A 14,067-nucleotide genomic window follows, 5' to 3' on the forward strand; every position below is an offset into this window, starting at 1 on the left:
TAAAAATTATTTTACCTTTTAATCATAGCATACAGAAAGTTTTTGCATAGATTTATATAAAAAATATGAGATTAAAATAAGTACATTTTATGAAAAATGCAGTGAAAAAGTAATTGGAGATTTATGCAAATTTTGTACCAAAAAATGTGCATTTATACACAGTAAAGTGGAGAATACATCGGATTAAAATTTTACCAGTCATTCACATATGCAAAGAAAACATAGGGAAGATTTAGGTCAATTACTATCAAATATATACGTTTTTGTACCGGAAATTACGGGAAATATATACGTTTTTGTACCGTAAAATACGGGGAATATCTACCTTAATTTTTACCTAATATATACGTTTATATACAGTAAAAAATCGGGGAAATTTACGTAAATTTTTACTAAATATATACGCATACGTGAAGCAAAAAATTGAGATTTACGTATATTATACGTAAAAGTTGCGAATGAACGGTAGTCTCTCGTGTAAATATACCTAAATTTTACGTAAAAGTTACATATAGTATAACGTAAAAATATACGTAAATATTTAGTAATTGCCACTGGACACTTTTTATGATATTTTTACGTTCAACTTTAACGTTTTTTATACGAATGCATGCTGCCTGGGAAGTTCTTCCGCTAAATTTTGTCTTGCCTCTATTGCGCACTGAGGCAATTAAGCCAGAATTATTAGTTATTTATTATACTTATGTCTATTTCTTACACATGTTTAAGGCTTATCGGCGTCCTGAATAAATAATTCCCACAGATACTTAAGGCTTATCGAGGGCCAGCACTAGATATCTTACCGCCTGATGCAGTCTCCATGGGTCCTAAAGTCTCCTACCATGCAACCCCCTTATGTTCTAAATTTATGCCGTCCCTAAATTTTAGATCCCAGAGCTTTCTTTAAATTCCAGATATCCTTTTATTCCTTAATTTTGTTGCTCGGTGCTTCTCTAAATTCCAACAATCTTTTCTTCCATATATTCTGCCTCCAGGTGCGGCCATACAATCTTACATGCAGTTTATGTGTTAAACAATTAGCGCTACATGTAATCTTTTGGCCTATGAGCATCATTAATAAAATCTATTTTTAGCATATGGAAAGACATTTTTGTTAAATTTTTCCTTGTCAACATTTAGCGCATCTGTAATCATCGCCAAGCGTAAATGTCAACATGAAAGGTTTCCATACTCCTTGTTTTTCAATTACTAATATAAGAATATTGTTTAGGCATCGTTGCATGAGTCATTACTCAAGTTGTCATGTCTTGATAAACATAGGTTTATAAAAATAAAATATAATAAATAATAATTTTCCAAGTTGGCATCAGAGATATAAAAGTTTTAAAATCAACAATGTTTTTACGTAGAATGTTTCTGTTTGAGATGTATGCCAAGCAGATATGCAGCTACAGAGCCAAATTATTGATCACACAAATGTGCTCATAAGAAATTTAGGTAGTCAGGGATTTCAATATTGTAATTGCACAAGTAATGGTAACCCAAATCGCTACAGTGGAAAAATTCAGAAACCCTCCGTAACTTCATATTTTACAGTTGGTAACAGTTTCTTTGAAATGTAATAGCAGTGTGTTTATAATGCAATTTATTTGCATTTTTTGTTGCTGTAAGGTGTTCATAATATAATTTATTTGATGTAGTAAATAATGAATGTATCTTACAAATAATAGTAATCATTGTTATTGTTATAAAACATTTTTTTTTTCATTGATTGCATTTCACTGCTAAGAAAAATGCTAAAGTATGTAATAAATAACAGTAATCATTGTTGCAAGACATTTTTTAATTTCATGCATGTTTGCATGACATTAAAATTTCATTAGAGTTTGAAATTTATGTTTAGTATGCTTAATTATTTGCATTGACCAAACCCATTGATGATTATAAATATTTATGAGTAAATGTGATTATTTTGTGTTATTTATCTCATTAACCCAACAACTGGATTATTATTAATAATCACTAGATTTTTTACTTTGACCATAATATATGCAATGAATACAAGGGGGAATATATACTGTAGGGTAACTGAAATGCCAAAGAGATTAAGCTGTTCATCTGCTGAAATTTAGTTTTTTTATATTTTCTAATTTTGATGAGTAACTGTCAGTTGAATTGCTCAATAATGAATTTCTGGTAAAATTGTTGTATCTGAAAGGCAAATCAGCTGTTTCAGCTTTGTAACAATTTCATATGCTAAAACAGGTGAAAATATGCCTAGGCTATATGACTGTAACAAAACTAAAAATTCTTGTACATTGCTTCAGGGAATCTAGTGGTTTGGCTCATCGAGGTTGCAGTGGCATTCTGTCATTGGCCATATCTTAAGTCGTGGCACCACAGATGCAGGCTGTAGCAACGCAATCAGCAAATTACGTAGCGTAATATCCAGAAGAAAGATCACATCAGCGTAAATGTTGCACTTAAGAAAAATGGCAAGAAAAAAAAAAAAAAAACTACGCGGAAATGACACTCAACCTAAACACCATACTAAATTAAAATGTGTGTGACATGTCCTTGAACATTATAGTTGCAAAATCTTGGCCTGTTTCATGATATCTGGGATATAAGTTAAGAAAAATGCTTGGAATAAAACCATAACTCAAGGATAAATTATAGATCCTCTTCTGTCTTGTGACTGAAATTCGTTGCCAGAGTTTTATCATTTGCAGCTTCTAGTAGTCTCTGTTATTCCAGTGTGTGCAGCATTTGTATACGAGACATGTTCAATTGGGAAAACATCTAGTGAATCCAGCAGTCAAGACGGAATTGTAACCTTTTGTGTGTTACTGAAGTATTGACATTGATTGCTTACCGTGATTGTGCATTACCTTGCTGTAAGGTAATTCTGAAGTCTTTGTGAATATATGGGAAACACCACAGATTTTATCATATCTGTAATGTAACTCTGGCTAATTAGTTTATTGTATGCTTTCTTGACACAAGCTTAACTTGTATCAAATGGCAACCCACAAAGCAGGTCATTTCGACACCGGGGCAGTTTGATGCCATATTTTTTTTAGTATTTTTATTTATTTTTAGAATAAATATGAAGTAATATAAAGTAATATGACTGATTTTTATTTATTGAATTAGAAATTGTTTGCATGCATATTTGAAATAAATATATGTGTGTATATGTGCGAAAGTGTTCTAGATTTTTGTTTGTGTCCCAGATTAGTGAGAACCCCTCTCGCCAATGTCGCGGCCCCGGGACATGAAGGAGGTTTTTTTTTTATTTATTTATTTCAGAAAACAGTATCAAAAAGGTAAAATACACAAATGGTAAAAAAACATATGGTTACAAAGTAGTTATATTATATTGCAGACAAATATAATTACAGGTAAATAAGATTACACATAAATAAGATTAGAGATAAATTAGATTGCATCACAGAACTGTTATTATACTAATCCATTGCAAAGTTATGCTTCACACTTTTCAGGTATTCCATTATTTCTCGGATTTTCAAAATCTTCAACTATTTCTTTAATTCTCATATCAGCTCGCAGATATCGATTCCGCTTGTGCGGCGGTTCATCTCCACGTACAAATTGTTCATAACATTGATCAATTGATTTTTGAACACGCCTGAGACCATCTATGAATTCCCATAATGTGGAGTGTGAAACACCAAATGATGATGACACCAAATTTATTTGAATGATGGTGCAAACTTATTCTAAAAATAAATAAAAATATTAAAAGTATGGCGTCAAACAAGAACAAAAAAAAGTATGGTGTCAAACTGACCCTGCGTCGAAACGACCTCGTGTCGAATTGACCACACATCGAAATGCTGGCGTAGATCTGACCTGTAAAGGGCATACCATACTATACCTCCTACTGCTGGACCTGTAGGATTCATACAGTAAAATTCTAAGAAGCACTTCCTACTGTGGAGGCATCTGTATATTTGTCTACCTTGATATTGCATGTAGAAGCAGAATTTGTTTGAGAAATGTCATTCCATTGATATAATCGCATGCACCACTCTGTTCACAAATGAAGGTCATATGCTGCTGCACCATTAAAGGTAGGCGGAGGAGTAGCAACTATGCCATACACTGTATACCCTCTGCTAAGGTATGCAATGTGGCCATGTGTTCTCCACAACCCATTCACACAAGCTCTGTTGAACAATGATGCAATGAGGTTGTTGTGAGCTTGCAGTCCTTCGTAAAGCTAGATTTGATGGAGTGAAAAGGGCCCAGTGGCCAAACGGTAATTTGGTCCAAGGTTTGAATTCTGTGAATGGGCTGTTTGATGGCAGATTTCGCCATCTGTTAATCGACTAATTGAAGCATTTTTATTGCAATGAAAAATTTCTGTTATATCATCTTTGTTTATTATTACTTTTCCACATTTCTTCACAAGTTCCATTAATTGGAAAATTTTGCCTTCTGCTTATGTATAATTTTTGTGATTGTTGTAATCATCATCACCATGAAATATGGCAGCTAGCAATAAATTATTCCAAGCATTTCTAAATATATCTTCAGACACATCTTTCTATGACCAATGATGTCCAATGATCCACGAAGCAGATTTTATGTCAGTGTACTTGAAAAATTCTTGAATGGCCTTGTTACTGTTCTGAAAATTCAACATAGGTTTTAAAAAGACTATCTTACATCTGCATCAGTGTACAAAGCACTCTGATACTCATTGGGCAAATGATTTATGTTTAATTTGGAGGAAAGAAAAAGATGGAGACATTAGCTAAAACATTAAGTAATGTATGAGCCAAACAGTTGTCTATAAGTGCTAAAATTTTGCATCATCCGATGAATCAACTAATTTCAAACGTTGCTGAGCATCTGGTATGAAATTATTTTCAAAATCAGTCATTTGTTAATGTTTCTGTCATTCATGCTTCTATATTTAAGCGATGATAGAGAAAATTTTACTCTTTCAAATGTCAAAGTTGTGTTATTCCCAATTGTGTAAAGTTAAAATTTGTGTATTCCTGTAACATTTGCACATACCAGAACCATTAGTCTCGCTTTGGAATCTTTGACACAAGGTTAGGTCTTTTCTGTACAGGTAGCTCGGGTATTGTAAAATTCGTATATTACCAGGCAACACCAATGTTATCACAGCAATAAATTCTGGAGATAACTTTCATCCTTAATGAGTTTGGTGAATACACATGGATCAGCTGAAGCTTTATTGCCTGAAATTTTGAACTGCCTCATGCCATGGTGATTTTTAAATTTGGTTAACCGACCTGCTGAATATACGAATTAAGCTTTTAACTTCATCATCATTAAATATTTTGCCTACAGCCAATAGCATTGGACTGTCAATGGTGTAGCATCACTATCTCATCTATTCAATCAGTACTTTGTCATAATTTATCATTTTTAGAATTATGAATAGTTTTTCTTTATTCATTGTTGTTCTATTGACTCTCCAGTGCCATATTCCTAACATAAGTTCTAACTTTAATTTTAATAGTGCAGCACCAATTATACCAGCTCCAAAAAATAATAAGCTGAATCAAATTAAAAAGTTAAGAAAGAGCACAATTTGCAATGTTAACTGAACTTAAATTCCTCAGAATCAAATTCCTTCTCCTGTTGCTATGCCAGTGAAAAGAAACTAGAATGAGCGACATCCTGCTCCCAAAAAATATGTCTTGGACATTCAGTTATTCTTTATGTTAAAGAATAAATTATATTGTTAAAAAAAAATGGCAAAATCCCCACAACCATTCAAGTGAAAAAAGTGTAGTCATAGCCACTTAGCCAGCAGGTGTTTGAATGTTATGAGTAGGAATCTCAGTTAGTCAGTGAGAAAAATCATTGTTATGGAACAGCTTCTTTTTTTTTAGTATTATACTCTCCATTCCAATACTTTGTAAGAAAAAAAAAATCTTAAAAAATTGCTGAAGGCTGTTCTGAAGTCCAGATATTAGATCATTTCGAATATGAAAAATCCAGATTTTGGACTTTTTATTATAAATGCTGTATTAAAGTAAATCAGTTGAGCACTTTTTGTAGAAAGCATGAACAATATCATTTCTAGTATTGGAATTAAAATTTTGGACCTTAAATCAAATTTAAAAAATACTCATGTATAGAAATTTATTCCCATTTCATTAAAAATTTATCTCATATACAAGTTTGAAATGTTTAAATTTCATTTATTTAATATAATTCTTAGACTTGTGGTTTGGTTACAATATTAAAAAATTTAAATGTAATATCCTTTGTTAATTTTGACAGAGTTCTGCTATAAGTTAAGTTAGAAAAAGTGTTTTGGAATATTACATGGCCTACATAATGATAAGAAAACACTGTTAGGAGGTTTTGGATATGATAGTTTTATAAAAATTAATAGACAGCTATTCATTGGTACTACTTTCCACATCTTAACTCTAAAACATATTAAAGACTTAATTCTAAAATATGCTGTATGCACATTATCTTATGTTTTTTTACTAAGGTGTTTAATATTTGTTAAATTACTTTTTTTTTTTTTTTTTTTTTTTTTTTTGTTTCATTTTCTGTTTTTAGAGTAAAGGATTCATGAGAACACGCTGGAGTATTGGTCATACAATCTTTGATCTATTCAAGATACATCTTTTTCATGATGCATCAAATTTCATAGCCATGGAAGATGTAAGTTTTGTTTAAATGATTTTGCTGAAACTTTTGCAAAAATTATGCTTTTATGTTTAATCAGATTTGCATAAAAACACGGGAGAGTCTGAAAGATACTGCCATATAATGTAACTGGAAATTTAAAGGGAAGTTGAGTAATATGCTTCATGTGCCTTGCGAGTTGTTATTGGATTCGAAAATCTGTTTAATACATTTAGTTTTGACGTTATTAATGTGCTTTTCTCTCTTTTTTTCATTCATGATTTTGATATCATGCTTGAATGCTTATGGGGGATGGTGAAGACCAGTTTTTATTCTATGAAACTAAAAACTTTTAATGACACTCATTAATGAATTATCGTGGGATTCATTCCATACTGCTTGTTTGTTGCTGTGTCACGGAGAGCATGATCCAACTGATGCATGTGTGCATTTAGAAACACGGTGACTGGATTGAAGGTATTTACTAACTCAGGTAAAATAAAATGACCTGACTTGTACATGTGCAATATGCTTTCTATTGCCGTATCTACTTATATGTAGCTTGCATTGAAAATTAATGTATTCATTGAAATGGTAACTGTCATGTTGCCTGTCCTGTATAAGTAGAAATAATGGATTTCATTAAATGTCTAAAATTTCTATTATTTTTGTGTTCCAAATTTTCATAAATTTACCTAAAATTGAAAATATTTTTGTATTGGCTAATGTGAAGATTTTTCAGTTCATTAAGCCATGTTGGGGAAATAAATCATTTCGCTATGCTATTTCTGAAGCTAGAACTTACTCTGTTTCTGTTTTCAAGGTCTTGGCTCGAAACAGATTTAAAAGCAAAAGTTCATAGTTTTGCTGGACGAACACTCCACATATGTAAATATGAAATAATCACCTGTTAGCATTTCTTAAAATGTTTTATCTGTCCATCTTTTAACCCCTTGTCGTATGATTTGAATTGCAAGAGTGCATGCCTTAAACATAATATATATATATATATTTTATGTTTATAATATATATATATATATATATTAGCACCTTAATGTGTCATTTTGTGCGGGCGCGTCGTGAAATTGGAACAGAGGATTGAGACTATTAAAATTTCCAAGACACTTTGTCTAAATTTAAAAATTTTTTGTAGCGAAAAAGTTTCAATTGTCTGTTTCGGCGAAACGCGTAATGGGGTTAGCTTGATTCGAAGTTCAAATAAATTAAATTTCCCTTGAAAAGCCAGTTTGGAAGTCGAGTTGGGCTAATTTACCGTTTTCCGCTTACTTTTTTATCTGATTCTGTTTTTTAATGTTTTACATGTCTAATGGTTTGATTTTCATATGTATTAATTTTTAAAACGTGTTGAACTTTTTGGAGCAGCAGCTTTTGGTAACTTTTAGGTAAGCTTAAAACATTTTTTATATTTCACTTATTTTCCAGCATATTGCGCAAGATGTTTTCTAGACCAAAATTAGTTTTTCAAAATTGTAATTACTACCTTGCTTGATATATATATATAATATATATATATAGCACCAGCAAGATGTAGCTGCATATGTAAAAAAAGGTAGAAGTCCGAAGGAGCAATGTCAGTGCTGTACAGTGGTTGTTGCAAAAGATCCAATTCAAGTCTGTACAGAGTCCAGCTGGTGAATGCAGACACATGTGGTCTTTCATTATTTTGATGGAGTATATTATCTTTTTGTGCCGGAACTCAGTTTGACATTTTTCCTTGATAGTAGCGTCAGCATGGACTAGTATCTTGCTGTACACCTTACTGTTACTTTTACCTCTTTCCAGATACTATTTTTGGATAATGCCACAGATATCCCTCCAGATACAAAGCATGATCTTTTTATTAGTCAAAATTGTACTTTGCATGCTGCCGACAGGCTCACCGCATGCAGACCAAGCCACTTTTCGGTTTTGTTGTTGAAGTGAATCCACTTTTTATCACAAGTGTCGATGTGGTCCAGAATTTTATCCTTGCATTGATATTCAAATGGATTAGTGCAGGCCTGAAAATGTCTGTCTGTATCTGCTTCGTCTCATGCGACACCCAGTAATTGAACTTGTATGTCAAGTTTATGCGATGCATAGCATGAATAATGGACATGGCGCTAACATCTAATTCCTTAGCAAGCTCTCGAGTGATTGCATACTGATCTTTTTCTGCAAGTTCTGGCAGGCAGGCCTCATCAACATCAGAAGGAATGGCCAGAACGTTCTGCTTCTTGAATGTCATAGTCCTTGTTTTTGGACTTTCGATACTAAACCATCACAGTGTTATATGATACAATGTTAGTACCAAAAGCTGTTGTTTCTTAATTGCGATCTTAATTTTATATTGTGCCTAGAAATGATGGAATGATATTTTTAATAAAATTCATCAAGCATTTATAAAATAGATGTGTAAAAATGAATGAACTGCTTTAAGGCTGAATATTAAGTGCCTGATGTAGAAATGAGTAATTTGGAATAAGAAAAGTAATGAAAATATTTTTGTTTAACCAGCTAAGGATTTAATTTTATATGTCAAATGCATAATGCCTCAAATAATGGCTTATATTTTAGAAGACAAAAATTGTGCTTTTAAATCGAATAACAATTATATATAAAAAAAAATCCACTAGAGAAACAAGAAACATTAGAAGTGAGATGTATTAAATATTTATATTCTGTCTGTGAATGAAATTATTGTATTATTGATGTAAGATTAGATACATTTAACATGTTATAATGTAACAGCTAACATGTTATGATGTAACAGAGTTATGATACATTTGAGATTATACATGTTTGAGTGAGGTTAAATAGCTCTAACCAAAATGAAATCATCAGCTGTTTTAAAACAAATAAGGGGGGAATATAATACCAAAAAAGTACTTCATTTGCAAGATTAAATTTTGAATTCTATGAGAAAATTTTGAAGGTGAATTAAAATATTTCTGTGGCATTCAATTTTCACAAAGCCTTCTTTCATTTAATTATATATGAGACTTAGTCGATCCCAGGGGCAAATTTAATAGTATTTATAAATATTTATTAATTTTTTGTTCAGACAGTGTTATATTTTCCCCTTTTGAATAAAAAATAATTCGAGGCTAATACTATTTCCTTCTGTTGCATGCATAGAAAGTTAATGTTATACATGCTGATTCAAAGTGGAATTTTTTAGGTCGTTAAGCTTTATCAACCAAAATTTATAACCTTGCATTGCCAAGAAGTTGGAGGTAAAAATACTAAAGAAAGTATAGGGCATGTTGAAGAATTCTTAAGGTAAATGTCTTTTAATTTGTTGTATATATTTAATTTTGCAGGTATAGAATTAGATTGTTTCATTACTAATATAATAGGTTTTTAAAATTAAAAAATTGACAAATGATGCTTGATAAATGAACACTTAATACTCACATGTACACAAATGCATACGCACATATAAACCATGTTCCAGAAAAGTGATTACACAGCCTTTATTTTCATAACTGTTAATCAAGGATATCTACTTCCAGTTACAAAAAAAAGTTTTAAATGACATGAATATTGCTTTAGCCCCCCCCTTTTTTTTTTCTTTTTTCTTCAAAATATTGAATTTTGCAAATGATACAAAATGTATTTTTTATGCAGTTCCCTAGGGCCTGTAATTCTTACATTCAGGAAATTTATATCTCCGTTAGGAAAAATGAAACACAAGCTTAACTTCCATATGACAAAAATTGTCTACGATATTTAATTTCAAAATTTGGGATATTTGGCATCATTGTCAATTTGCCTTGAGGTGCCTTATTAATAAACATATTAAAATAATTTGGGGTGAATTTTTTCCTTCGGAAATGTCATTCAGTGGTAATTTTTTGTAGTTTACTAGAGGGTAACCTATTTTAATTATCAATTTTGATCCATATTGTATGCTGAATGAATTATCTAATTGATAATCTTTCAAATGCTGAGAGGATCTCATTAATTATGAAGTTTTATTATTTTAGAATCATGATACAATATTCATACAAAGAAAGTCAAACTAGAAATATTTTTCATTTTTAAATTATTCAAACACTGCTACGAGTTGGCTGTTTGCCAATACTAAAGTCTTCCAGTGTTTTCTAGTACAGGGGTTCTGTAAGATTTTGTGAATAAAATTTCATTTTTGAAAAGCATTATGTTGAATAATACTTATAACAGTTTGCATAGAGTGCTTATCACTTAATCTGTTGGGTCATCTAAAATTCTCTGATTATAAATACAAATGAAATTGAGCAGAAACGTAGGAAACCTACATTGAACTTTTTAGCATCATTTTATTCTGAGTTTTTGCCCCTATAATTTTTGTTTTGGTTCTGTGACATCTCTCAAGCACCTGAAAAATTTACATTTTAAAAAGTCATTAGGATCATTCTTAAAGAAGTTATTGACATGTTGTTAAATAATATAAAAAAAATGAACTGCAGGCTATTCAGAGATTCTTTAAGTAACCTGAAGTGATGCAAATCCAAGAGGGCAAGGTCTTGAATCTGGGCGTGGATGACACAAAACATCTCATCCATGCTCAGTATGTTTTCATCTGACATTCATCGAAATGTTGGGCCAATCATAGTTGTGATAGAAAGGTTGGTCACTTTTAGGCTCTTTGCATTGATTTTTTTTATATTAAAACTGCCATTTGGAAACTATTTTTCTGAATTTGTCTGATTTGGTGGCAGCAATTTGTAGTATATAATTTCTTTGTACTCTTTCCGTGCACAAAGCATTAATTTTTTTGGATGCAGTCCCCTTTTGGTATTACTAACCAAAAGAGATACTTTGGCTAACCTTATGATCTTTCTCATGTAATGTTGCATAGTTCAGAGCTGAAATTTACAGGCTAGTTGTTCTCCAAACTACCTTGGAACTGTGTCATAAGAAACAGCACACATTTTGCTGGCAATCTAATTAGCATTTTTATTTCCATTTTAAAATAAATGAGCATAATATGACAAAAAGTACTTATAGGTTCTCTGTTCTTAGCACTGTTCTGGGGGGGGGGAAATTTGCACAGCACATTCTAGGTTAGGTTATTTAATTATGGCAAAGCCTCGAGGCCTATCTGGCTAAGGGGAGGGATGCCTTTGTGGAGGACTTTCTGAGGGAAACTGGCTCGTATACACGTAACACATGGGGAAAACCACGAAAACGCCCATGCAGCCAGCCCGTTCACAGGATTCGAACCTCGGATCGAACTACCATTGTTCAACGACTTTACCGCTCGGCCGCTGTTGGGCGTCCAGCACATTCTAGAATTATGCAATGCAAATAGAAAAGATGGTATTTGAACATGTCCACTTTGATCAAGGTTACTCAGTATCAGGAGTAACAAAATAATAAGAAAACATACTTCAATTTGAACAATGAAGAATTTTTCAGATGACCCAATATTAACATCAGAAACCTTTTTATAAACTTATATATTATCTTCATTATGTATAAATGCAAACATTGTGTTCAGTTTGTGTATGGTCCCTGAATATGATTTCAAACATGGAAATTAAATAATCTGGGTCAATTTTTTGTATCTGAATTTAAAATTTTATTTTTTATCATTATGAAAAGTGTGAAATAATCTTAAATATAACTGTAGCAACCCAGGATTTGAATAAAAAATTACATTATACAGGTTTTTACATAATTATTTTTTCTTAAATTCAAAAGTGTTTTATGCATTAATATGATTGCAGTAGCACATGAAAGTTATTTGCTACCAAAATTTTAAAGTGTTTATGTGAAAATGTCATATTTTTACCTTTATTGGCAAAAGCAATTTGATGGACAAATATTGTGTATATTCTGCTGTAACTTTGTTTTTCAAAAACTCAGCAAATTTTGCACATTGTTAATGGCAATGTTCTAAGCAAGGCCAATAACATATTATACGAGGGTTGGAACTTTAATAGTGGCAACTATTTATTTACAAGGAATACAAAAGTGATTCATGTCACCATGTTTTACAGTCCTTCAATATAGTCGCCAGCATTGTGTACAACCCGCTTCCAACGATGTGGAAGTCGCAGAATACCTGTAGCAGCGCTTATTTTGTTAATAGTTTGAATGGACTGGTCTATTGACGCAAGAATCTCGGGAACAGTTTGGAAGCGAGTGCCACGAAGTGGTTCCTTCATCTTAGGAATTTAGTCACAAGGGCTTAGATCTGGGGAGTATGTTGGATGGTAAATCACTTCCCAGCCCCATCACTTGAACAAATCAGTCACAGCTTGCTTTGTATGCGGCCGAGCATTGTCATGCAAAATGAGAAGAGTGTTCTGCAGAAAGTGTCACCGTTTTTTTTCTCAAAGCGGGTCGGAGATTCGGCTCCAAAAATGAGCAGTAATACTGCGCAGTGATGGTTTGCTGTGGGGGAGCAGTATGCGTTAGGATGACACCATCACAGTCGTACACGCGAATCACCATAACTTTCACATTGCTGGAGTTCTGATGAAATTTCGAACGTCATGGTGACCTGTGAAGACGCTATTCGTTTGATTAGTGTTTCAGTTCTGACTGGTACAATCGGGCCGAAGTCTCATCCAGTGTAATGATATGGCGTAAAAAAGCATCTCCTTCGCGCTCATAGCGCTCCAGGTGGGTTCGGGCAGCATCATATCATAGTCATTTCTGCATTTCCGTCAATTGATGTGGAAGCCATCATGAAGCAATTATTCTCATGGACAGGCGTTCCTTCAGAATGTGCAGCACAGTCGTGTGCACTAATCCGGTTTGTCTGGCCAGCTGACGAATCGTTTGGCGGCGATCACTGTCCATTAGTGCGGCAACAGCTTGCACGTCTGCATCGCTGAAACTTGGACGACCTGGCCGCAGCATGTCTGCCACGTTTTGGCATCCTTCATTGAATGCTTTCACCCATCTTGCTAGGGTTCTGTAAGGCAATGCAGATTCCCCGCTAGCCTCTTGAAGCAGCCCTTGATGACACTGTCGTGCTGTACGACCTCTGGCACATTCAATTTTTATCCAAGATCATTGTTCTTGTTTTGAAAACATCCTGACAACACTTACTTTAGACCGCGAGCTAATACAAGGATCCATTCTTTACGCCACTCCGCATGTGCGTGACGTAGGCAGGACGAGTCTTTTTGCTGAGAGGTAAGGTAGGTATGTAGTTCACGTGTGGTATACGCAATATTCTTTGGTTTTGTTGCGTAGCGTTTTTTCAGCTGTGTTGCCACCATTAAAGTTCCAACCCTCGTAAATATCAAAGTAATACAGTCAAAAGTCGTTAATCCGGACTCGTCGGGACTTCGGCGATTCCGGATTATCGATTTTTCCGGATTATAGATCATCAGTTTAAATCTGGTAAAATGGCATGCAGAAATTATAAAATTAAAAATATGAAACCGTAATTTACGAAATAAAGAACAATTATGATTTAAAGGGTATCAAAATTTACAAAAAAAAAAAAAGCTT

The 14,067-nt window shown here is 33.0% G+C and overlaps 1 protein-coding gene across 13 annotated transcripts in view; it reads left to right on the plus strand.

The window, feature by feature from the left end:
* Window positions 1–14,067, plus strand: part of LOC118204815 (inositol polyphosphate-5-phosphatase A-like) — a 326,182-nt gene that overhangs the window by 226,631 nt on the left and 85,484 nt on the right. For 10 of the 13 annotated variants that reach the window (XM_085820268.1, XM_085820269.1, XM_085820270.1 and 7 more), the window contains 2 exons: window positions 6,544–6,648; window positions 9,794–9,894. The exons of 1 other annotated variant lie outside the window; for it this stretch is intronic. In XM_085820268.1, the coding sequence (XP_085676394.1) occupies window positions 6,544–6,648; window positions 9,794–9,894 (206 nt within the window). The remainder of the gene's footprint in view (window positions 1–6,543; window positions 6,649–9,793; window positions 9,895–14,067) is intronic. 2 more of the 13 variants (XM_085820274.1, XM_085820275.1) reach the window with 1 other exon arrangement.

The sequence above is a fragment of the Stegodyphus dumicola genome, chromosome 7, assembly GCF_044657685.1.
Source record: "Stegodyphus dumicola isolate Sdum_Otavi_A_Nest chromosome 7, ASM4465768v1".
Lineage (NCBI taxonomy): Eukaryota > Metazoa > Arthropoda > Arachnida > Araneae > Eresidae > Stegodyphus > Stegodyphus dumicola.